We start from the raw sequence: 26,658 nt of genomic DNA, 5'->3' as shown, positions 1-26,658 counted from the left end.
TAACTGGGAGAACAGCAGAGAACAAAAGTTAGGATATTCTGATAATCTGTGACCACTTGGAATTGAAGTGTAGGACTCAATATAAATTTAGATGCAGAATTTGAGCACAGGTAAATGTTAATTCTGTTAGTTGTTTAGGGAAAGTGCAAGTGAAAACAAGGTGATGTAAAGAATATCTACACCCTTTGGGAATTAAGTATGGAATTTTTTAAATCTCCATCCTTGTTGATGTTAAATCTCATACCCCATTTACTTTGCAGATTAGATTTAATTTCAGTGTAAAGGTGAATGGAATCCTTTCCTTGGAAATCTTTGGGTAAGTCCTTAAATCAATGGCTTAAATTTATGCCATGGTTTTATAGTTTTTCTCAGTCATTATTGCCCTATTTCTAGTAGCTTCACAGTTTGACTTCTTGACCCAAAGTTACCTTGAAACTAATTTTCTGAGACTCCCACATTTTCTTATTCTATATTAACTTTTAATGAGTAAGTAGATTCATCTATATCTTTTTGTGTCTTTCCCTCTCACCAGAGTGGGTGATCTTAAAAATTTCCATTTCCCTTTGGTTAGTTGGCTGTTGGATTCCAGTAATCTCTGTGGGTGGTGGTGGTCATGGGCCAAAATTTGTATCAGGTAAAGATTGGTTTTAGAATCTGTGAACTATGGCTTAGCTTTTCTTTGCTTTCCAGGACAAAGAACGAACCCACTTTGAACCTGTCGAATGGAATTGCTCTTGTTATAAACTATCAACATTATGTGAGGTGAAGGATAAAAGCATTGTTGTCCCTCTCCATGTTTTATTCTCCTGTTATGAGTATGAGTGTGGGTAGAAATTGAACATAGCCTCATTTGTCATTTCTTAGTGCCAGGCATTAGCTTCTCTGTAAGAAAAGTGGAAGTAAAACTTTTAATCTATTTGTATCGAAAACTCTCATTATTTCTGGCTCCTTGAATGTATTCTAATTGACCTGAGAACACGTCCCTTCTCCTTTCCATGTCTTATTTTTTCTAGTAATGAAACAACAAATTTCAATCTTATTTACATATGAGAAGAGAGGAAGGACTTGAGAAGGTTCCTTGAACTCTTGGCTAGAAAGATACTATGAACACAAAGGAATTCTTTATATATTATTTTTTGTGCATCGGCATTTTTCAAGGTTTGGAAATCATCTCTACCTCCACCTCCAGACTACAAAAAAAAAATCCATGGAGAAGATGGCAAATAAATGGAATTTATTCCTCTGCCTTGCCTTCCTAAGAGAATCCAAAGTGAACATGCATATAGCAAGAAAAAAAAAACAATTTATGATTTAGTCCAAGTAATTTATTCTTTATTCAATAGTTTTTGACTCCATTTGTATGCCCTGAATCAGCACTGGTAGTCATAGGATCTTAAGGTTTGAAGACACTGTTTATGGCTTTTTAGTCTGTTTTACTCTTAGCCAAAAGTACACTTCAGATTAGAATTTTTTTATTCTTTAATATGTGCAGTAAATAAAGTCCCCACTCTTTATCTATCTTTAGTAGTCCTTTACTATCATACAGTCCTTAAAGTTAGACAGCTCATTATCAGAAATTTACTGAAAAAGTTTAAGCCTCTGAACCAGTGTTTGTGGACATATATTCCTGGATGACCTCATCAGTTTAAAGAGAGAGGAAAAATGCTCATTAATATTTCTTCCTATTTAAAAAAGAAAAGCTGTTAGAAAGTAAGCAAGTATCAAATTTCACTAGATTCTTTTAGGAGAGAAAGATGCCCTAATTTTTTCTCATTACTCCTATCAAACAGTAACCTCGGACTCCTTCAGGGGAAGGTGTAGCATGTGTGAGAGCAGATCTAAGTAACACAGGGCTAGTTTTAGGCTGTTGTGATTCAGGGACCCCTTCACCCCTACCCTCACCATGCTAATCTTTGATCTTGGAAACTTCTGCTCAGAACTGTAGACTAATTTCAGTGGAGGAAATATACATTAGTGAATATAAAACTGCCTAGTGGCAGGGATGCCTGGGGGGCTCAGTTGGTTAAATGTCTGACTTTGGCTCAGGTCATGATATGGTTTGTGGGTTCAAGCCCTGTGTCGGGTTCTGTGCTGGCAGCCTGGAGCCTGCTTCAGATTCTGTGTCTCCTTCTCTCCCCCCATCACCCGCTCACTCTCTCTCCCTCAAAAATAAATAAACATTAAAAAAAATTTTAAACTGCATAGTGGCAGCAGAAACAGTAGCCATGATATCATTCCTGAAATTCCAGTTTGTCTGCTCTTTCTATTGCTTGTGATTCCCTGAGTGAGACACAAGTTACTTATTCCAGTAAAACTAATATGGTAGATTATATGATTATGTATATGCTAGAGATATCCAAAGACTTTTGAATGCCCCGAAAATAATTTCTTAAGGGGCACCTGGCTGGCTCTGCCAGTAGAGCATGTGACTCTTAACCTTGGGGTCCTGAGGTCAAGCCCCCCATGTTGGGTGTGGAGCCTATTTTATTTATTTTTAAAGATTTTATTTTAAGTAACCTCTACACCCAGTGTGGGGCTCAAACTCACAACCCTGGGATCAAGAGTCACATGTTCCACTGAGCCAGCCAAGCATGCCATCATAGAACCTACTTTTAAAAAAAAAAGAAGAAAAGGAAAAAAATAAAAAAGAAAATAATTTCTTAAGAAAGAAAAAGTCTAAATTTATCTTACCTGTTTTTTGACAGTAGACCAAAATTTGGTGCAGCTCAATTACTCTGCAGCCGAATCCATCCTGTGCTAGGACATCCAGTAATGCTTTTCATCCCCGATGACGTGGCTGGCATGGGCTCGTTGGGAGAACTGATACTCACTCCAGCTGCTGCTCTGTGTCCCTGCCCAAAGGTCTTTTCCAACCAGCTGAATAGAGTTTCTTCAGTTTCCATATCCTTTTGATGATAAACTCCATCAAAATTTTCAACTTTGTTTTGAAAAATGAATTTTTATATCCCAATTCTAGAAAAGCCTTTAGCATATAAACTCTGTATCTAGAAGCCAGTATAATTTGTATAAAAACAAAAATCCAATGTGAAATCCAGTCTTGAGAAATTTTCCCAAAATACTGAAAACTATAAAATGTGACATATGTGCCACATTCTTTTCATATAATCCAATATGGCTGAAGCATGGAATGGTGCAAGCAGGAGAGATGAGGCTGGAAAATGGTGGACATGGTGGCTCTTTTGTATCACACTTAGGATTGTGAACTTCATTCTCTGTATAGCAGGAAACCATTGAATGTTTTAGGCATCTCAAGCAGCATTGTACAGGATGGGTAGGAGAGATAAGTCAGTAATGACTAAGTGAATAAGTGAACTGGGCAAGAGATAATGCTCGCCTGAATTAAAAATGTGATGAGCATGGAAAAGAGAGACTTATCACTTGAAGGAATCAGTATAATGAGGCAAGCAATTCATTGTGGGGGTAGGGAGAGATTAGGGGCAGGGAATGGCCAAAATTGATGTTAATATTTCTATATCCAGAATAGGCAAATCTATAGAGACAGGAAGTAGATAGATAGGGATTTGGTGGGGGGAGGATGGTAAAAATGTCCTAAAATTGATGGTGGTGATGGTTGCACAACTCTTTGAATATACTATAACCCATTTATACACTTTAAGTGGGTAAGTTGTGTGCTGTGTGATATGTTTAAATCTCAGCTGTTTAAAAACATTTCCATAGGGCCCCTGGGTGGCTCAGTCATTAAGCATCTGACTTTGGCTCAGGTCATGATCTCATGGTTTGTTAGGTCGAGCCCCATGTCAGGTGAGCTTGAGCCCTGGGTAAACATGAGCCCCACTTCGGGTGAGCCTTGCTTCTCTCTCTGTCTCACGCCTGCCACCCCCCTTGCCGCCCTGGGATTCTCTCTCTGTTTGTCCCTTGTTCGCTTGCGCCATTTCTCCCCCTGCCAAAAAAAACCATTTCAATAGATGGCTGACAGAATAATGATACTATCAATAAGATACAAATCATAAGCAGCAGATTTGGAAGGTAAAGACTTAGCTTAGCTTTAAACATGCTAAGTTTGTAGTTCCTGTAGGACATCCCTTGAAAATGGCAAGTATAGCTATATAGAAATTTTGGTCTGGAATTTGGAAGTGGCCAATTTAGAGATAAATTTTAGAGCCTTAGCATTTTCTCCATCGGAAAGTAAAGTATAGTGCTGTGGTTAGAGCATGGAACAAGAGTGTAAATACTAGATTCACCACTAATTGGCTGTGACTTCATGTAGTTTACTCAACCAGCCTAAGGCTTTATTTCCTCCCCTTTAAAATGGAGATAATAGGGGCACCTGGGTGGCTCAGTTGATTGAGCAGCAAACTCCTGATTTCAGCTCAGGTCATTATTCCAGGTCATGGGATCCAGCCCTGCGTTGGGCTCCATGTGGAGTGTGGAGTCTGCTTAAGGTTCTCTCTTTCTCTCCCTCTGCCCTTCTCCCTCGCTCATGCATGCTCTTTCTCTAAAATTTAAAAAAAAAAAAAAAAATAGGGGCACCTGGATGGCTCAGACAGTTAAGCATCCAACTTCAGCTCAGGTCATGATCTCATGGTTTGTGGGTTTGAGCTCCGCATTGGGCTCTGGGCTGACAGGTCAGGGCCTAGAGCCTGCTTTGGATTCTGTGTCTCCCTCTCTCTCTGCCCCTCCTCTGCTCATGCTCTGCCTCTCTCTCTCTCTCTCAAAAATAAATAAATGTTAAAAAATTAAATTTAAAAATAAATTAATAAAAATAACACTTCATAGATTTATTTGTTTTCCCTTGCAAAGGTTTTGTTGTTGTTGTTGTTGTTTTGGGGTTAGTTTGTTTTAGTATTAATTATATATAATAATCTATATGAAGCTTCCAGCATATTTCCTGACACATAAAAGTGTTCAATAAATGTTAGGTGTTATTGTTATATAATTGAAGCTGTACAAGTAAAATGAAGTTCTAATAGAATATAAAGAATAAGACCAGAAGAAGGCCAAGGTCATGGTATGATAAATGTCAGCTGAAAATATCTTTAGGGAGGAGGAAGGAGCAGGATGGTGATAAAGACTATGCATGGACTTTTGGATTTTAAAACATGCTTTTTCTTAATATCTAGGGCATATAGAAGAGTATAAAGTAAAATAAAAAAGTTTCTCCTCCTCCACATCCCATTCTCCAGAGGGAAAAAGGCAAATTTTTCTATCCTCTTGAAGTTTACATTTAATAGGACATTTTAATAAATAGATGTCAGTAGTGATAAGTACAGTTAAAGATAAAATAAAGCAGGTAAAGAGATAATGACAGGAAAGTTATTTTAAATGTTATAGTAAGCGAAGATTCTAGGGAGGTGATGTTTTAGTGAAGATAAAGAAAACTGATAGGATTTCAGTTTCTGAAAATGGCAAACTAGGTAATTTAGACCAATCCTCCCATTGAAGACAAATGTTGGATGAAATATTAAGACATAAAAGATTCTAAGAGCTAGTAAATAGGGAGGAGTTTCTGGGCGATCACAATAGAGACAGGAATTACAGAAAGCCTGAGCTCAACATTGGGGGCTGCTTTTGCTGTGAGGTCATTTGCAAATTATAGCAAGCAGCTGAGAGGCTAAGATGCACTTCTGAATCAATGTAGGTCAAGAAGGCCAAAGAGTTTAGGGCTTACTGCGCTGGGGGGGTGCTGTTAAAAACACCTCTTGTTTTGGGCAGAGATAACTAAAAGGTTACACTTTAAGGAGTAAGATGAACCTGAAATAAACCATCCTTCACATGAACTGCATATATTTTTTGGGTCATCTGGGAAGGCTAGAAAATCTTAAACTTTAAAATTGGATTAAGATGATTCTAGATATCTAATTCTCCCAGATGTCTTACAGAAGCAAACAAAGATTATTTTCTAGAGGAAGATCACCACATCTGTGCTTCAAATATTTTAACAAATACTTTCTCAAAATGTCCAGCTCATGTGTACATTTCTCTCTCTCTCTCTCCATCTCTGTCTCTCTCTCTCTGACACACACACACACAAACCACACGTAAAAGAGTGGACAAGGCAACATGAATAAGAGCTAGCAAAAACAAAAGCAACAGGAGTACCCACTGGGACTTCAGATATTGGTAACATCAGATATTGATTTTAAAAATAAAGAATTATGCTTATTATATTTATGAAATTGAAGGCCAAGCTTAAAAATTTTGCCAGGGAACTGAAAACTATAAAATGTGACATAATTTTTAAAACAACCAAACAGAAACTGTAGAACCAAAAAATACAATAACCAACATTGAAATTAAATAGGCAGATTTAACAGATTAGACACAGCATAAGTGAATTTGTGAAGTAAAAGATAAGGATAGCAAAAACTAGTAAAATAAAGCAAAGAAAGACAAAAGGATAGAAAATACAGAAGAGAGGTTAACAGTGAGAGGAAACAGAACATTTAATGTACATTTAATTCATGTCCCAAAGGAGAAGGGAGAAAATGGGGCAAAAACAGTCGTTGAAGAATCAATGGCTAAGCAACTAAAACAGTTTCAGAGCTCAGCAATCAAGCAGGATAAACAAAAAGATATGCATACCTCTAGGAAATCAAAAACAAGGAAAAAATCAGCTAAGGAAGATGGATTTTCTTCAAAAGAGAAACAAATTGACAGCTGACTTCCTTATACCAACATGAGGTAGTAGTATAATAGTGTTAATGTCTGGAAATTTAAAAACTACCAACCTAGAATTCCATACCCAGTAACAATATTTCTCAAGATAAAAGATAATGTTGGGGCATCTGGGTGGCTCCATTGGTTAAGCATCCAACTCTTGGTTTTGCCTCAGGTCATGATCTTGCAGTTCATGAGTTCGAGCCCAGAGTTGGGCTCTGCACTGACAGTGCAGAGCCTGCTTGGGATTCTCTCTCTCTCTCTCTCTCTCTCTCTCTCTCTGTCCCTCCCCCATGTGCACGCACGTGCTCTCTTTCTCAAAATAAATAAACTTTTAAAAAAAAAAGATAACCAGGGCACCTGGGTGGCTCAGTCTGTTAAGCATCTGACTTTGGCTCAGGTCATGATTTCATGGTTTGTGAGCTTGAGCCCCGTGTCGGGCTCTGTGCTGACAGCTCAGAGCCTGGAGCCTGCTTCAGATTCTGTGTCTCCCTCTCTCTCTGCCCCTCCCCTGCTCACACTCTGTTTGTCTGTCTCTCTCTCTCACAAATAAACATTAAAAAAAATTTTTTTAAAAGATAACCTACCCATATAAAGGTCATAATTCATATAGTAAGAAGAATTAATTCAACTGACTTTAGAACATAGTGTTTTGACATACATTCTTGGTATATACTCTAAGGATGAAATGAACTGAAAAGTGCTCTTGAAATTCATTTAGTGGTCTTGATTCTTGTTAATAACATTGGTATTACCATACTGAAATTCTTGCATGCATACTTGTTATAAAACAAGTAATTATGTTAAATTGTTAAGAACCAAAAATTTTAGCATAATATAGCAGATGTGGGAGTATAAATTCAAAGGAATAGAATATTTTTATTTTGAAATAAAAAAAATTTTGAAAGTAATCTTTTTTTAAAAAAATGTTCATTTATTTATTTTGAGAGAGAGCATGAGCAGAGGAGAGGCAAAGAGAGAGAGAGAATCCCAAGCAGTCTCCATGATGTCAGTGCAGAGGCCAGCGCAGGGCTTGAACTCATGTAACATGAGATCATGACCTGAGCCAAAACCAAGAGTCAGATGCTTAACCAACTGAGCCACCCAGGTGCCCCTGAAAGTAATCTTAAAGTGGAATTGAAAATATCAGTGTGTATGCCCAACTTTTCTGACTTTTGAAATTATATATTTTTTAGCTCTATCTGCTAAAAACAAAAAACAAACTGAGGAGCAATGAGCAGTCCTAGTATCCAGAATGTGTTCTCTAAATGTCATTGCTCACTAAAAAGGAGGAATGGCTGATTCCAGGCCTAAAGGAGAAATGTACAAGATGAGCATGGGTATCTTGTTGAGCCAGAAAGCAAAGAAACTATCAAAGGCCATGAGATTCTGTCAGAGAATTTCAGAAATTCCACTTCCAGCCATGAACAAATAACAGGGACTGGATCCAACCTCCTACCTTGAACAATTTAAAAAATTATATTAAACAACAGAGAGTATAGGACAGTGGTTCTAGAGAGAGGAGAAACAAATAAACCCTGTATTGCACCACCGTACTACCTAGAGAAGTTCACCAGGAGGGTATACCCAACTAGAGTCTGGTGGATCTGAGTTGAGAAGACGAAGTTCAGAGTTAGGGAGGTCCAGGGAAGCTAGAACTTACAGAAAAGAGTGCCAAAGAGGAGATAAAATACACAGAGAGAGCTCCAGATAGAGGAGAATCCCTGGAGTGCACACAGAGCTGGAAATAGTTTTTGTTCCTGCCAGGCAGGATGGAAAACATAAAGCATCAGGTAGAGTCCTAAGAAGGATTTGCCTGAATATAGTGGAGAAGTTAGCTTTAGCCTATAGGGTTCCCTGGTCCCACCTAACAAAGCTTAAGAGTAAGACCCAAAAGGCTCAAACTGTTCCCAAGTAACTTTATAGTGTCCCAGAAAAAAAGTACAAGAATATTTACAGGAATACAAAAGTATCCTGCATTCAGTGAGGTAAACTTCACAATGCTGGGCATCCAATAAAAAATTACTTGGTATGCAAACAAGCAGGAAAATAGGACCCATAATAAAAAATCAGAACTGCCCAGAAATGGCATAGGTAATAGGATTAGTAAACAAGGACATTAAGACAGGTATAACTGGAGGTACCTGGGTGGCTCAGTCCGTTAAACATCTGACTCTCGGTTTCAGCTCAGGTCATGATCTCATAGTTCGTGAGTTCAAGCCACATCAGGCTCTGCACTATCAGTGTGGAGCCTGTGTGGGATATTTTCTCTCTCTCTCTGCCCCTCCCACACTCTATCTCTCTCTCTCGAAATAAACTTTAAAACAAAGGTATAACTGTATCCCATATATTCAGGAAGTGAAAGGGAAAAAATTGAACATATTAACTAAAGACACAAAAGATGTGAAAACCTAAATTGAACGTCTAGAGATAGAAATTAAAATTTTTAGGGTGAAGATACACTAGATGAGATTAGTGACAGATTTACACATTGCAGAGAAATAGATAAGTGAACTTGAATACATAGCAATAGAAACTAAAATGAAACAAGGGACTAAAAAAAATGAATAAAGTTTCTGTGAACTGTGGGATAACTTCAGGTGACCTAATTCAGGGACATGTAATTCAATTCCTGCAGGGAGGGAGGGCAGATAAAATATTTGAGGAAATAATGCCCCCCCAAATTTCCAAATTTGATGAAAAGTATGAACCTGCAGAGCCAAGATCAGCAAACTTGAAACATAAGAAACATGAATCAAATCATACCAAGATACAACATAATCATTGATTAAAATCAGTGATAAAGAATCTTAAAAGCGACTAGAGGTAGAAAGACACGTTTACATAGTGAGGAACAAAGATGCAAATTACTGCAGATTTCTCATTGGGAACTGTAAGCTACAAGAAAGTGAAGCAACATTTTTAAAATAATAAAGGGGAAAAAAATCCCTTAATCTGGATTCTATACTAGGAGAAAATATATTTCAAAAATGGAAGCAAAATAAAGAATTTATCAGACATACAAAAGACTTCACCAGCAATCTATATTATAAGAAATGTGAAAGGAAATCCTTCAGTCAGAAGAAAAATGCTATCAGATGGAATTCTGGGTCTACACAAATAAAGAAGAGCCCTGGAAATCATAACTATCTGGATAGATATAAAAGATTTTTTCCCCATTTAAAAAATCTCTTTAAAAAATAATTGACTTTTTATGGGGTGCCTGGGTGGCCCAGTCCGTTAAGCATCTGACTCTTGATATCGGCTCAGGTCACGATCTCATGATTTGTGACATGGAGTCCCACGTCAGGCTCTGTCTGCGCTGATAGCACAGAGCCTACTTGGGATTCTCTCCCTCTCTCTGCCCCTTCCCCGTTTGCACATGCATGCACACATACTCTCTCTCAAAATAAACAAACATTAAAAAAAGTTTTTAATAAAAGATAATTGACTTTTGAAAGCAAAAAATGCCATCAGAGTATATTATATGTGGAAGTAAAATGTGTGAGAATAGCACAAAGGCCAAGAGAGGAGAAATGGAAGTATATTATTCCCAGATTCTTATACTATATGTATGTGCAACTGTTATAATATCACTTAAAAGGTAGACCGTAATAAATTAAAGTTGTATACTATAAAGCCTAAAGCAATCCCTAAGTTGCTTCAACAAAGAATTATAACTAATAAATCAAAAAAAGTGGGTGGTGCCTGGGTGGCTCAGTTAAGCATCCGACTTCGGTTCAGGTCATGGTCTCACGGCTCCTGGGTTCAAGCCCTGTGTCAGGCTCTGTGCTGACTGCTCAGAGCCTGGAGCCTGCTTCAGATTCTGTGTCTCCCTCTCTGTCTGCCTCTCCCCCATTACACTCTGTCTCTTCTTCAAAATTAAATAAACATTAAAAATTTTTTTTTAAGTGATAAAATGGAATTATAAAAAACACCAGTCCAAAGTAGAATCCAAAAATAGAAAAGAGGAAAAAGAAAAAAAAAAAAAGGAAACAATGTAAGGAGAAAATGCCAAACACATAACAAGATTGTAGACTTAAAACCCAACCATAGCAGTATGTATATTAAATGTAAATAGTTTAAACAGCCCATCAAAAGTCACACACTTTGACTCTTCGGACACTCCACTCACTGAGTTTGTAGCACCTCAAAGCTAGCCTGGCTCTGAACAGTGGATGTGTTGGCCTTAGCTCCCGTTTTAATGTCTTCTTGGATTTGGGATAGAGACTTCATTTATGGGCACTGTCTCACTTTGTTCTGCTGTGACTTTTCATAATGCCCCAGTGCCTACTGGGTGAGGATTTTAATCTTCATACTTAATGCCTCGTGTTTACCCTTTTCACAAGAGGATGAAAACAAAAAAGATTAAGGAAAATATATTCCTGGTTTCTTCAGCCTTGGTTCAGGGAACAAAAAGTGTTAAGTATTAGTTCTTAACTGGGTAATTTTGCCCTCAGAGGACATTTGGGAATGTCTGGAGACATTTTTGACTGTCATGACTCAGGGGGAGGGTGCCACTGGCATCTAGTGGGTAGAGGCCAGGGATACTGCTAAACGTCCTACAGTGCACAGGACAGCCCCTACAACAAAGAATTATCTGGCCCAAAGTGCCAATAGTGCTTAGGTGGAGAAACCTTGGGTTTAAAAGAGTGAGAGTGGGAGTAAAATCAAGAGAAGAAAACCGGGGAACCTGGGTGTCTCAGTAGGTTAGGCGTCCAACTTCGGTTCAGGTCATGATCTCACAGTCTGTGAGTTTGAGCCCCACGCCGGGCTCTGTGCTGACAGCACAGAGCCTGGAGCCTGCTTCTCATTCTGTGTCTCCCTCTCTCTCTGCTCCTCCCCTGCTCACTCTCTGTCTCAAAAATAAATAAACATTAAAAAAAAAGAGAAGGAAACCATTTCAGGGGCCTGTCCCCTTTGTCTTGGTTAGAAAATAGGGTTAGAGAAAGTAAGGAGTTTCCTTCTTAATCTGAATATACTCAAGTACTTACTGAAAGATATATCTTTGTATATATTTGTAGCATGTATCACACTGTATTACAGTTTACTGTTTTTTATGTGTGTCTCCAGTACTATAAATATGATAACTTGAAGGTAGGTATTAAATCTTAATAAATATTAATAAACTAATATTAATTTTATTTATTATAAATAAATATTAATTTTATTTATTATTAATATTAATAAATCTTAATAAAAATATTCATCTTTGTGTCCTCTGAACTTACTATAGTGTTTAGCCTGTAGTACCACTCAAACGTATGATGGAATGAGCAAGATGAAGAAATAAACTAATTGTCTAATACTATACCTGTAGCACACACTTACTGAACTCAGAATAAATTTCTAGGGATTCTAGTGGATCTGTCTGTGGTGCCTCACACCTGTATTCAATGTGAAAAGGCTTAATATATAATTAGCTAGCACCATAGTTTATTTCTGAGAGTGTGAACCAGGTCAGTATTATGTTTGTTTTATGCAAATGAATATATTGTCATTTAAAAAAAACCCTAAAATTTGGCAGTTTTCTTTAGCGACTATACATATTTCTATATGGACCGTCAGGCCTGCCTCTGATATTGCCAAGTCAGAAGCAGCCAACTACTACTGTCTTCGAAGATACCTCTTTCTTCATTGACTGGAAGAAATACCACTTGTGTCTGGTGCCCAATTTGGATCTCAGTTTGGATAGAGGTATATCTCCCTCTCTTTGCACAGGGATAAAGAAACCTGGAGAATATTATATAAATGCAAGTAAATATAAATAGCAGGTGTACATAAAAAACAGGACCCAGTGATCTGATGGCTTAGGTTGGGTGGTGCTGTTAGGGGTCTGGCTGAGAATCCACGTGAAGTGCAGCAAACAACAGGTCAACAGGCAAAGCTCCATTAGAGCCTGTTTTGGCATTACATGTTAATGCTGGTTTTTCTCTCACTTCCTCTACTGGCTCCTCTCTTCCTGGTCCTCTGAGGTAGTCATTGAGCCTTCATTTTCTAAGGACTTGTTCAGAGGGTTTCTCTTATACCTTAATCTGTTTTAGAAAGGATAGTAAAAGATTAATAACATCTTTGAACTATTGTGGAAGAGAAATGTTTCCTAATGAAATGAGAAAATGCACATAAAATTACTTAGAAAATATTACCATATAAATGCAAGGCAGGAGTACAAACTATATAGTAATCAAATAAGAAACTAGCTATAAGATTTATGCAGAGCCTGACCACATTAGCTTTGGATGAATTACACTGAGTTGGACACCTAATAACTGGATCAAAAAATAAAACTGGGAAGTAGGAATATGCAAACATGAGGTGATATCTAGGAGCTTTACAATGTTGAACTTGACTGTTATTAGCTAGAATTCTTTGAAATTTAGACGGTAGTCTGGTCACCTGGATCCTGAGGAAGGTAGCCAGTGGGGAATAGGTATTCTAGAGCTGTGATGGCATGAGGAGACTGGAGCCTCCTGGAACGGAGTATTTCTAGGGGAATGACAGAGTCTTCTCTAGGAAGTAAGCTTCAGAGTAAGGGTTTTTTTTCTTGAATAGGTAGTTATTCCAGAGGGTGGGATGAAAGAAGCCTGTCCTTGGACGGGGTCTCTGGAGATGAATGGTTTTGTGAAGAAAGAATGCTTGGTCTTAACTAGGGGATGTCATGCCATTACAATTTTTGAATCTCTCGGGCTCTCCATATCTCCTTTTGTCTTTCATTTTTATTTTCATGCTTTGTTAGTTTTTTTTTTTTTTTCCCGATTTTTGATGCCTGAACTTGCTCAGTTAACTTTGGAGATGAATAATGTAGAAAATATCTCCTCATCTTCCTCCATCATTACTCTAAGGGACAGAACCAGGATGTGGAAATACACGGAGGTATTTCTCTGAATGGATCTGGATGGAATTTAGGACTATCATGATTGTGTTTTAAAGGATCCAGGTGCTAGAAAGTGACGGTAGGGCATCAGATTACTTGGGAGTATAAATATAATATAGTGATGTGGTTCAGAACACAGATTTTGGAGTCAGTCTAAAACAGATCCACCACTTGCTGTCTCATGGTGGGCAATGTATTTAACCTATTTGTACTTCTTATCTGTAAAATGGCGTAAGAATAGGTCCTATGTCTTAGTGTTGTTGTGAAGTCTAAATATTTAGATAGTTCATGTGAAGAATTTAACAAAATACAAAGCGTGTAGTAAACACTTAATACAAATTAATTGTTATCATTACTCGGGTTTGACTCTGACGTCTGCCTCTTACTAGTGATACCTACCTTAGAAAGTTGTATAAAGAATGAATAAGTGTATCGTATTAGTGTTTCCCAATAAATTCTACAGCATGCTGCTTGGTTTACATTTTGCACACTCAGTTGTTACTTTGATGTTCCTTCTATGAGTCACTATATTTGCTTCCATCATGTGGATAGAGAAACAGGTTCAGGAGGAAAAGGGAGTGTTTGATTTTAGATCTTAGATCATTCTTTGTTTGAGGTATAGGTTCTTTATTCACTTAGCATTCTGAGGGCCTTACTTATCTTAGAATACTGTATAATATCTTGTCCTCTAGATTTGGTGCTTCCAGATGTGAGCTATCAGGTGGAATCCAGTGAGGGGGATCAATCTCAGAATATGGACTCCCAGGGACAGACTCTGCTGCTTTTTCTCTTTGTGGATTTCCACAGCGGATTTCCAGTCCAGCAAACAGAACTCTGGAGTAGGTATAGGGGCTGCCAGTATGGGTGTGATTAAATGTTAAGAGAGTAAAGAAAGGGAGACTTTATCTGAATTACATATATAATTACATATATTTCTGTAGAATAATGAATTTTAATAAAAAATCTTAAATGGGTTAAACAGATTATATGCTGTGTAGAAAAGATCTGTATCTTAAAATGAAACCTCACTTAAATGATGACATTCCCAGAATGTTCAGAAATCAGCAGATACTTTCTATAATGCTCTTTAAAAAAAGGCTATTGGGGCGCCTGGGTGGCTTGGTTGGTTAAGTGTCTGACTTCAGCTCAGGTCATGATCTCACGGTCCGTGAGTTCGAGCCCCGCATCGGGCTCTGTGCTGACAGCTCAGAGCCTGGAGCCTGTTTCAGATTCTGTGTCTCCCTCTCTCTCTGCTCCTCCCCTGCTCGCGCTCTATCTCTCTCTCTCTCAAAATAAATAAACATTAAAAAAACAAATTAAAAAAAAAAAAGAGGCTATTACCTTAGATGAGTGGTTCTCAACCTTAGCTCCATGATATATTACCTGGGGAGCTTCTAAAAATGCCCAAACTTTACCCCCAGGGATTATGATTTCCTTGGACTGAGGCAGTGCTCTGATACCAGTATGTTTTTAAAGCTTAGGCCTGAGAACTGTCCACCACATTATTGCCTTTCCAGGTGGAATCAAGAAATGTTACCGGCCTTGCTTGGCCTTGACACAGTATCTCAACTACAACATAAGGTGTGGGAAGCATATTGGTATGAATAACTTTATGTCATTGTCACATAGACCTCTGGGAAGGGAGAAATTGTCCTCGTTCAGGCATACAAGGGGGAGCCTTTAGTATCTAACAAATTGATGATAACCTGTTATCAGAAAGTTTCTGTTTGGTGGTCCATGAAACATGCATCAGAATCACCTGGAGTATTTGAAAATGTGTTTCTTCCTGAGCCAAGAATCAATTCATTGTTTTGTTATAATATAAAAATATGGAATGGCTCAAGAATCTGCATTCTTAAAAATATTCTCAGGTAACTTTTAAATTTAGTAAAGTTTGAAAAACACTGAATATGAGCAGGAGTTAGCTTATGTGTTTTAATCCAATAAACCCTGAGGGATAAATTTACGTGTTTCTCAATGCCCTTCTAAACTTTGAGGGAAGTAGCAAGAAGTGGAGCTTATAAATATGTGGGGAAAGGCTCATAAGCCTCCCTTTTGATGCTCCCAGTATGTTTCTGTATTCTTTCTCTGTGAGCCAGTGTTTTTTCTTGGGACTCTACTCTGAGCCATTCCAGTGCTTGTTTGGTGTGGCCCTGCTCCCACTGAGTCATGAGAGAAATGACACAACTTATATCCCCAGATCAGAAGAGCTCATGCTGATTGGTGCCAACTATTTTTTGAACAAACTATTGTCAGTTGTGGGATTCTTCCTGCTGCCTGCCCTCCATGCATCTCCTGGCTTTCTTCACTATCTATATATTGTTGAGGAGAGAAGCACTATCTTCCTGGGCTCTGCCTTGCAACTCTTTATTTGAGGAGCTGTTTTTGTCTGATGCCCCTGGTGTTCTGTTCATTAAGGCCCTGGAATGGGAGCATAGAAGAGACCCAAACTAATGAGGCTTCCAGCAGTGAAGACAGAATGAGGTTGCGTAGGGTTGTTACCTGGCTCACACTCATATGGACAGAGGCTGATAAGAGAAGAGCTTAGTATAGGGGAAAGGACTTCAGGTAGAATCAAGAGAGCTGGTGTTGTTGTTGTTGTTGTTGTTGTTCATTTAGTTTTTGAGAGAGTGAGTGATCAGGGGAGGGGCAAAGAGAGAGGGAGAGAGAGAATCCCAAGCAGGCTCCATGCTGTCAGCGCAGAGCCTGATGTGGGGCTCAAACTCACAAACTGTGAGATCATGACCTGAGCCAAAATCAAGAGTCAGATGCTTTAACCAACTGAGTCACCCAGGCGCCCCTAGAGAGCTGGTTCTAACTTTACTTCTGCCAAATCAAATTCCTCAGTGGTTTTTCAGAAGCAAGTCTCATAAATCAGCTGATCCTCTCTTTTCATATATTTAACATGAGATTGGTAGACTAGGGGCTAAAAGGCCCTTTCAAGTCTCAAGACCCTCTGAAGACTTAAGATCTACTATCTTCTAGTGAGGTTGTTTTGTTGTTGTTTTTTTTCCGTGTGTGTGTGTGTGTGTGTGTGTGTGTGTGTGTGTGTGTGTGTGTGTTTGGGAGAGTGCAAGCAGAGGAGGGGCAGAGAGAAGAGGACAGAGGATCAGAAGCAGGCTCTGTGCTGGTGGGCTGACAGCAGCGAGTTTGATGTGGGGCTTGAACTCACAAACCACGAGATCATGACCTGAGCTGAAATCAGACGCTCAACTGACTGAGCCACCCAGGTGCCCCCCTGATTTTTTTGAGGTCTTCTAGAGGGAGTACCACATTCAGTCTTCCCTAGGATGATGTAAAGTGTGATACCATGTTCTGAATCCTATTATTCCTGAATCCTCCCATACCTGAAGAACTCAGATTCCTTAAAACCAGTGTTTTCTATCATTCTTGTAGTAAGTACTGTGATAGTTTATACATGTCTGCTTATCTTGACTCTGAAGGCCTGCAGCATCTCAGGTAGTGACAATACTGAATTAAATAGAAACTCATCACTGCATTAGTAAACATAGTATCTTTTTAAATTTCCTGACATATCTGGTGGTTTAGGACTAGCCTTTGAAAAAAGATGTACTGTGAAGGTAGGTAGATACAGATATATGGATAGAGATATAGTAATTTTATCTTCTTTCTCCCTTATTCTTTTTCATATCCTTGAAAGCTTTCTGTAGAGCTACTTTTAGGAAACAGATTGTGCAGAACTACAGTCTGTTTCCATGTGTCTTAAAAAAAAATCACTGGCCTCCTGCCCACCTTGTCATGGTAACTTTTCTATGATTAACTCATTATTTTGCTACAGCGTTAAAGGCATCTGGTGGTATCAGCAGTTTTAGGAGAACAAACTTGTAGCTTTTTAATTAAATGTCTGCTTTCAAAGGGGTCTAACTGATTTCTTGAGGCTATTCTTAGGACCAAACTATAGAAAACAATCCATATGATATCATCATAGCAATAGCAATATTTTCCCTTTGAATATTGCAATGTACATTTTAGAACACTTCATATATATTATCCTAGTTTATCTGCACAACATGCCTGTGAGAGCGGGTGTTATAAAGCCAATTTTAGTTTTGAAGTGAGAACAGTCAAGTGACTTGGTCACCATTAGTTAGTGGTAGAATTCACTCTAGAATCTATGTTCTCCTAACTCCAATTTTGGACCCTTTTTGAGCAGATCACATATTACATTCCTTTCTGGGAAGGCATCTTTGTGCCTTGTGGTAGAAAATGTACTTTCTGGTTTGCATTTTTAATGCAGCCCTGAGAAAAGCCAGCCAGCCGTTGGCTGCTTCACCATAGTACCTTTGAACAGACTTTTCAGGGTAGAGTAGAAAAACACTGAAAAGGAAAGGTTTCCTCAGGTGTGAAGTGAATTTGTCTTCCTGTGTCTGTTGCCTCTGAGTCATCAATGCGAGCCTACTGCTGGATGACATATTTTGCCTGTCACTCTTACCTGTTAGCTATTCTGCTGTGCAGTGGTGCCTGTGGTTACTTTATCAGAAATAAAGTACTTTTTCTATACCACAGCATATCTGAGAGGATTAAGACCCTGACAGTAGCAGTGGCTCACCACGGCAGTGATGCTCAAACAGGAGATGAGTAGGGTAGATACAACTTTCCAGGAGGCTTTCCTCTTCCTCATTCTCCTGTTCTTTCAGAGTCACAAGTATCATTGTAGTGATGTGATATATATTTCTGTTTCTAATATTAATCAAATAGGAACCCTCACTTGTTTCTTCAAAAATAATGTCAAGCTTCGCATTAATTTTTGAAGCTTTCTTTCATTTGTAAGTGGAACTGGGTGGGTTTGTAAGTTGCTGGGATTTTTGGGGGCAGTGGGGGACTAAAAAAGTAGTTATTTGTAGATAGGCAGAAGTGGCCTCTTCTTCTAAGAGCCTCTTTCTCATGCCCACCCTGACTCACAGCACATGAACATCAGTCTTAAAGTAGCCATTCTCACTCCCCTTAGGAGCCCATACTTTGCTCACCGTTCATCTCAGTGCCATCCTCACGGAGAGCCACAGTGTAGTGCAAGATTCCATCCAGGTGACTGTGGACCAGGCCTTGGAACAGTATCACCAGGCTGCCAAGGTAATAAGAAATTCATAACTCCTTTTCTCCTACTTTCTCTAAGACAAAGAACTAGAGGAGCACCTGGGTGGCTCAGTCAGTTGAGCGTCCGACTTTGGCTTGGGTCATGATCTCGCAGTTCATGAGTTCCAGCCCCATCGGGCTTGATGCTGTCAGCACAGAGCCCTCTTCAGATCCTCTCTGTCTCTCTCTCCCACTGTCTCTCTACCCCTCCCCTGCTTGTGTCTGAAGCAGGCTCCAGCTCAGAAGCAGTGCTGACAGCTCAGAGTCTAATGTGGGCTCAAAGCCACGAACAGTGAGATCATGACCTGAGCCAAAGTCGGACACTTAACCAACTGAGCCACACAGGCACCCCAAGAAATCTTTAAAAAGAAAAAAAGAAAAAAACTAGAGGATATGACAGACCTGGAGAGCCTTCCTCGCTTAATGCCCTCTTCCTCTTTCCTTTTCCTTGGCTGATCCTTACACTGCCTGTAGTCTAGGAACTCAGGCTTTAACTTAGGATATGTCATTGTAACCATCTTGCAGTAGTACTTCCATAATACTACAATTCTACTACTAGTCCTACCTACTAGTAGGTGAATTTGAGTAAATAGGGACAAAATAATAGAGAAAAATGACTGATAATGCACCTGTTCCTTACTATCTTCCCTTCACACACATACTTCTGGAGCTATTGCTTCACTAAATCTTATATTCTCCCCCCATTTCCCAATGCTTTATAACATCACTTTCTCTTATCTGACTTTCTGATTTCCTCCATCCTGTGTACTTGTGGTAACATATTTCTTCATATGGTCCCCTTCTCAGGGGAAAAAACCAACCACACTAAGAGCAAAGTTTAAAGCTTTTTGTTTTTAAATACTATGTGCATCTGTTTTATTGCCTAGTGTCTTATGGGTTGGTTATCTTTTCTGAATGTGTCTGTGTCAGTAAGTCATCTCTGTAAAAGGGGAGTATATTGTTTCAGTACCTCAGTGTCCTTTATATGACATGATCTCAGTAAGTATTGTTGATGGGGGGGTGGGGGAAGAATTGTTGAAATCCTGCCCTTACTGAAATCTTTGATTCCTTGGGGATTCTCTGAACCAGCAGCTTGGGATTATTTTAAACTGCCATCTCCCCTTACTTGTTATGTTCCTTAGGATCATCAGAAATTGCAGGCCTCACTCTCAGTGGCTGTGAATTCCATCATGAGTATCGTGACTGGAAGCACCAGCAGTAGCTTCCGAAAGATCTGCTTCCAGGCCCTTCAAGTTAGTAGACTGGAGCCACTTAAAAGTGCCAGGTTTTTAACAATATTCTACCACCTATCTTAGTAATATGCACAGAGCTTTTAGAAGCATTTCATTTTAGCCTCTTGTGATCCTATATGGTATCAGGCTTGTGGTGTTTTAAAAAACATTTGTTGAATGGATAGTGTACTATTTTATAAATGAGAAAATAAGTTATTTAAAATTTCCACTTCCTTTAGGTCACATAGCTAGCTACAGTTAGAGCTAAGACTAGATCAGTGATTCCAAGTTCCTTAATGAAGAATGTTTGTTACCTCGTGGTTACAGAAAACATTGGAAATAACTGAGTAGCCTTATTTGGCAGTATGGAATAGTGTAACAGTTGAAATTAGAGGCCTGAGTTCAATTCAGAACTGGCTATGTGGACTCAGGCCTCTGAGCTTCATCTATAAATTGGAAAAAATAATAGTACCTCACAGGGTTGTTATGAGCGTAAGGGCTAAATATATAGGATATGGTAGGTTCTGGATAAATGTTAGTTTCCTTCCTTTTAGAATTCTGTGCTGACCAGTTGGTATTATCCGTGGGGTGACACATTCATTCTGTGTCTATTTTATTTTTTGTACTTTATCTTGAAAAAATAGAATAATGTATTCAAATTAAAAAATAACTAATAATATGTATCAGTGTAATTACAATTTTTGCATATTATCTCATATAAGCTATATTGTATAGTTGTAACCAACATATTCTATATTCATATATAATTTGACATTTCCTCATTTCAGCTGTCTTAAAATTTGTATCAGTTACCCAATTCTACTACATTGATTTAATCTGATTTAATAAACCATTCCCCTAATGATAGACATTTAGGTTGCTTGTATTCTTTTTGCTAATATAAATAGTATTTCAGTTAATACCTCTATGTGATATCTTGCTTCTTTTGAATTATTTCTTAGAATAAATTTCTATACATGGAGTTACTAGGTCTAAGAGTATAACACCTTTATAATCTAGTGCATCTTACAGCTTCAACTATCTGGGTCATGTGGATAGCACAGGGTAATGAAAAGAACACTATGTTGGCAATTCTAAAGTCAGTCCTAACTTTTGTACTGACTAGCTGTGAGATCTTCAGTGGATCACTTCTCCTTTTTAGATTTCAGTATTCTTGTCTATAAAATTAGTGTGTTGTGTTAGGTGGTTGCTCTTGTCCCCTTTAACTCTAATATCCTACAATTCTATACTAAAAAGTAGAGGTTATTACCCATTGCTTATGGATGCTAACTATCATCTTGTTCCTTTCTTCCCTAAAAGACTTACCCGAGGAAAGTTTCTTATTTCAGCCTTATTTGAATACAGTGGAACCTATGCTGTCTTGGAACTTGTTCTGGAGGAGAGCAATTTACATAATCCTTTTATGAACAGATGGATCTCTGGGATGTGTACCTCCTATAGAGATAAGAGAACAAAGGCCTTGTTTGAAAGATCTTGCTTAGGTAACAGAAATTGGAAGACACAGAAGCCACAGCTACTTGTCTCATGCCAGTTTCACAGGCCTTCTCTCTACTTCTTCTGTGTTCATTGGAATTAAGGAAACTCTTAACACAAACATGGTTTGCCTTCCAATTTGTCTCCTCCTCTTCCTATATCCTGTAGGTACCTTCCTTTTGGTTTCCAGTACTGGAATTCAGCACATTCTCTCTCTGGCCCATTTTAGGCAGCTGACACTCAAGAGTTTGGGACTAAACTGCATAAATCATTTCATGAGATCACCCAGCACCGATTTCTTCCCCACTGCTCATGTGAGGTGAAGCAGGTAAGTATAAATAATCAGTACTTTAGTGGAAATCTTCCATATTGATATATGTGAACCCTAATACAGGGTGGGTAGGTGCAAGTACTTTAAATTTTTTATTTATTAAAAAAATTTTTTTAACATGTATTTATTTTTGAGAGACAGAACATGAGTAGGAGAGGAGCAGAGAGAGAGAGAGGCAGACACAGAACCTAAAGCAGGCTCCAGGCTCGGAGCTGTCAGCACAGGTCCCAACACGGGGCTTGAACTCACAAACTGGGAGACCATGACCTGAGCCAAAGTCAGATGCTTAACCGACTGAGCCACCCAGGCGCCCCTAAATTTTTTATTTTTTTTAATGTCTATTTATTTTTGAGAGAAAGAGCACAAGCAGGGGAGGGACAGAGAGAGGGAGACATAGAATCTGAAGCAGGGTCCAGGCTCTGAGCTGTCAGCACAGAGCCCAATTCTGGGCTCAAAGTCACAAACCACGAGATCATGACCTGAGCTGAAGTCAGACACTTAACTGACTGAGCCACCCAGGCGCCCCAGGTACAAGTACTTTAGATTGCATATTCTGAGGTTGGCCTTTCAGCAAGGAAGTCTGTGGTTTAGGAAAACTTTAATAGAACGTAGTATTACACAGAGGTCAAGAGCATGGTTAGATGTTGCTCAGATTTTATTTCCGCCACTAACTAGTTGTGTCATATTGTGGAAGCTATTTAATCTTTCTAAGCCTTAGTTTTATCAGTAAAACAGGAATGACGCATACCTAAAATTATTGTTGTGAGGTTTGAATAAAATAATGTACATAAAGTGCTTGGCACATATTTACTCTTACAATGGTGATGTGATCAAAGCCATACTTTTATCTATTCACCTTTCTGGGTGCTGGAGATAGAGAATTGCATTAGTTAGTGTCTCCACCCTCGAGATCAGAAGGCTTCATCTTGTTTTGTGACAGACTCCTCTAATGAGTGAAAAGAAGTCAAACTTAGGAAATTCTGTATATCTCCAGATTCTAGGTAATTTTTAGTGGTGTTCCAAGTAAAGCACACTTTTCTGGCCTTCTTGGCTCCAGTCAGTAGGATTGACTTTTCTGGAGCTAAAGTATAATATAAGTAAATGAAGGAGATTAGGGGTGATGTTATACAGTGGCTTCTGGCCAAGATGGAGTAATAGGAACCAGATTTATTCTTCTGTGTGAAATAACAAAAATCTACACACGATATATATAACAATGTTTCTCAAGACACTGGGCATCAATGAATAGGATAATCATTCCTGAGAAATGGAAAACAAATGAAGTGAGCCCTATGATTACCCTAGCATACTGCCTAGAGAAAGTACAGAGGCCATTGAACAGGGAGAAGACATCCAGGCAAAGCCTAGTAGTCTCCCTAAGTTGAACAGATGAAGTGGAGAGTCCCGGGATGCCAAGACAGCTAAAGTTTTCAGGGCAGAGTACCAGAAAAGAGAGAGTTGCACAGAGAGAGAATTCTGGGAATCTGCAGTATTCAGTATTCAGAATAGTATTCAGAATAGTGCTAATCAGCTCATTCTTGTGAAGAAACTATGCAGGTAAAGAACCATCCAGACGGATAAGAGGGGGCAATATGCAGAGCTTACACAGGGCTAGAGATAGTGCATATTTCCATCAACCACAGAGGAAAGCTTTATAATTTATGGAGCATCAGGTAGAATACTAAGAGTCTTGCCTTGGGAATGGAGAAAAATTACACCTCTGCTTAATAAACTCTCCTCCGGTCCTGCCTAACAAAGCTTAAAAGCAGAAGCAAGATCTAAAGGGATCAAGTTGTTTTCAAGTAATTCAATAGCATCACAGAACAAAGGTCAAGAATTTTTACAAGAGTATTAAAAATATCCAGCACCCACCAAAGTAATATTCACAGTGCCCTGCATCCAATCAGAATTAACAGGCATGCTAAGAAGCAGGAATATACAACCCACAATGAAGAGGAAACTCCATCAAATGATCAATCATTTAATGAAAACCGATCCAGAACTGACACAGAGGATAAAATTAGTAGACAAAGACATTAAAAGAGTTATTATCGTAACTATATTCTGTATGTTCAGGAAGCTAGAGGAAAGACTGAACATACTAAGTAGAGATGTGGAAGGTATTAAAAAAGACTCAAATGAACTGTAAAGATGAAAACTATGATGTCTCTGAGATGGAAATTACACTGAATAGTATGAATGGAACATTGACACTTAAAAACACATAGCAGTAGAAACTATCTGAAATGAAACACAGTTGTAAAATAATATTGATGATGATGATGATGATAATAGTAATAGAGCATCGAGCACCTGTGAGTTATGGGACAACTTCAGGTAGCCTATTATGTGTGTAATTGAGGAATCTGAAGAAGAAACAGGCAGAAAATATATTATTATTATTATTATTATTATTATTATTATTATTATTATTCCTTCAGGAATAGTGGCTGAAAATTTTCCAAATTTGATGGATTCTATAAACCCAACAGATCTAAGAATCTTAAGAAACCCCAAGCCCATGAAACAAAGAAAACTACACCAAGACACATCAAAATTAAATTGGTTAAAACCAATGGTAAAGAGAAAATCTTAAAAGCAAACAAGGGTGAGGAAAGCTTATGTACAAGGAAACAAAGATAAGGATTACAGAAAATTTCTCATCAGAAAAAGTATAAGATAGAAGAAAATGGAGCAATGTCTTTATTGATAGTACTGAAGAAAAAACCTTCAACCTAGAATTATTTACCTAACAAAGATACCTTTTTTCTCCAAATGTATTTATTTATTTTTGAGAGAGAGAGTGAGAGAGAGCATGTGCGTGCACACATGAGCAAGGGAGGGGCAAAGAGAAAGGGAGAGAGAGAATCCTAAGCAGGCTCAAACTCACAAACCGTGAGATCACGACCTGAGCTGAAATTGAGAGTTGGACGCTTAACTGACTGAGCCACCCAGGCACTCCCAACAAAAATATCTTTCAAAAAAGATGAAAAAGGAATTTTTCTGACATACAAGAGTTGAAAGAATTCATTATCAGCAGTTGAGAAATGTAAAAGAAATCCTTCAAGCAGAGAAAAAGTGATAACCAGCTGGAAACCTGAATCTAGGCAACTACATGGATAAATATAAAAATTTTTTTTTTCTTATTACTTAAATCTCTTTAAAACATAATTAACTTTTTAAAGCAAAAATAGCAATAATATGTTGTGAGGTTTATAACCTATGGTGAAGTAAAACGTATAACAATAACAGCACAAAAACCTGGAGGAGAGAGATGGAAATATACTGTTTTAAGGACTTATACTGTATGTGGAATAGTATAATATTACGTGAAGGTAGACTGGTAAGTTGAAGATGAAAAGAGCCATCAAAATAATATAAGGATTTACAGCTATTGATCCAAAAAAGGAGATACAATGGAGTCATAAAAAATATTCAACCCTCAAGAGAATGAGAAGACAGGCCACAGACTGGGAGAAAATAATTGTAAAAGACACACTAGTTAAAGGACTATTACCCAAAAAATACAAAGAATTTTTTTTTTAAGTTTATTTTGAGGGAGAGAGGGGGAACAAATGGGGGAAGGGCAGAGAGAGAGGGAGAGAGAGAATCCCAAGCAAGCTCTATGCTGACAGCACTGACGCAGGGCTCAATCTCGTGAATCATGAGGTCGTGACCTGAGCTGAAATCGAGAGTCAGACGCTTAACCGACTGAGCCACCCAGGAACCCCCAAAATATGCAAAGAACTCTTGAAATTCAACAATAAAAATAAAGCAGCCAAAGACTTTAACAGACACCTCACCAAAGAATACATAAGATGGCAAATAAGCATATGAAAAAATGCTCCACATCATATATAATCAGGGAAATGCAAATTAAAACAATGAGATACTACTACACACCTATTAGAATGGCCAAAATCCAGAACATTGACAACACCAAATACTGGCAAGGATGTCTTAATTGCCAAAACTTGGAAGCAACCAAGATATTCTTAAGCAGGTAAATGGATAAATAAATTGTGGCACATCCAGACAATGGGATATTATTTTGTACTAAGAAAAAATGAGCTATCAAGCCATGAAAACACATGGAGGAAGCTTAAATACATATTTAAATAAAAGAAGTCAATATGAAAATGCTGCAAACTATGATTCCAAGTATATGACATTCTTGAAAAGGCAAAACTATGGAGACAGTAAAAAGATCAGTGGTTTCCAGAGGTTAGATGAAAAGGGAGGAATTAATATGCAAAGCACAGAGGATTTTTAGGGCAGGGAAACTGTTCTGTATGTTTCTGTAATGGTGGATACATGTCATTTTACATCTGTCCAAAACCATAGAATGTACAACACTAAGAGTAAACCCTAGTGTAAACTATGGACTTTGATGATAACAATGTGTCAGTGTAGGTTTAACACTTGTAACAAATGTACAGCTCTGATGGGGGATGTTGATAATGGGAGAGGCTATACATATGTAGGGGCAGAGGGCATATGAGAAATCTATGTACCTTTTGCCCAGTTTTGCTATGAACTTAAAACTTCTCTAATATTTTTAAAAATGTTTAATCTAAAAGAGGGCAGAAAAAGAGGGAAAAGAAGGAAAAAGAACAAAGTACAGATGAGACAAATAGACAACAATTAGCAAAATGATATATTTAAACTCTGCCATATCAATTATATTAAATATAAGTGGCCTTTACAACTATTTACATTAAAAGGCAGAGATTGTTAGATTTAATAAAGCAAGAGCCAACTGTATACTGCCTACAAGAATCCCACTTTAAATATAAAGACAGAAATAGAGTAAAAGTATAAAAGTATGGGAAAAAATGTACTGTGCTTACACTAGTGAGAGCACCGAAGAGGGGCACCTGGCTAGCTCAGTTGATAGAGCATATGACTCTTGATCTCAGGGTTGTAAGTTTGAGCCCCATGTTGGGTGTAGAGATTACTTGAAAATAAAATCTTAAAAAAATAAAAAAGCACTG

The 26,658-nt window shown here is 38.2% G+C and overlaps 1 protein-coding gene across 2 annotated transcripts in view; it reads left to right on the top strand.

Moving 5' to 3' along the window:
• Positions 1 to 26,658, top strand: part of TOP6BL (TOP6B like initiator of meiotic double strand breaks) — a 96,563-nt gene that overhangs the window by 58,553 nt on the left and 11,352 nt on the right. The window contains exons 6-13 of one of the 2 annotated variants that reach the window (XM_078433717.2): positions 261 to 316; positions 691 to 762; positions 2,709 to 2,901; positions 12,186 to 12,336; positions 14,206 to 14,352; positions 18,483 to 18,604; positions 19,750 to 19,860; positions 21,563 to 21,661. In XM_078433717.2, coding sequence (XP_078289843.2) covers positions 261 to 316; positions 691 to 762; positions 2,709 to 2,901; positions 12,186 to 12,336; positions 14,206 to 14,352; positions 18,483 to 18,604; positions 19,750 to 19,860; positions 21,563 to 21,661 — 951 coding nt within the window. Of the gene's footprint in view, positions 1 to 260; positions 317 to 690; positions 763 to 2,705; positions 2,902 to 12,185; positions 12,337 to 14,205; positions 14,353 to 18,482; positions 18,605 to 19,749; positions 19,861 to 21,562; positions 21,662 to 26,658 lie in introns of both variants that reach the window. The other variant, XM_078433716.2, reaches the window with a different exon arrangement.

Source organism: Panthera onca, chromosome D1 (assembly GCF_046562875.1).
Source record: "Panthera onca isolate mPanOnc1 chromosome D1, mPanOnc1 haplotype 2, whole genome shotgun sequence".
In the NCBI taxonomy this organism is placed as follows: domain Eukaryota; kingdom Metazoa; phylum Chordata; class Mammalia; order Carnivora; family Felidae; genus Panthera; species Panthera onca.
The sequence above is the reverse complement of the archived record's forward strand: the minus strand, read 5'-3'. Positions and strand labels throughout refer to the sequence as shown.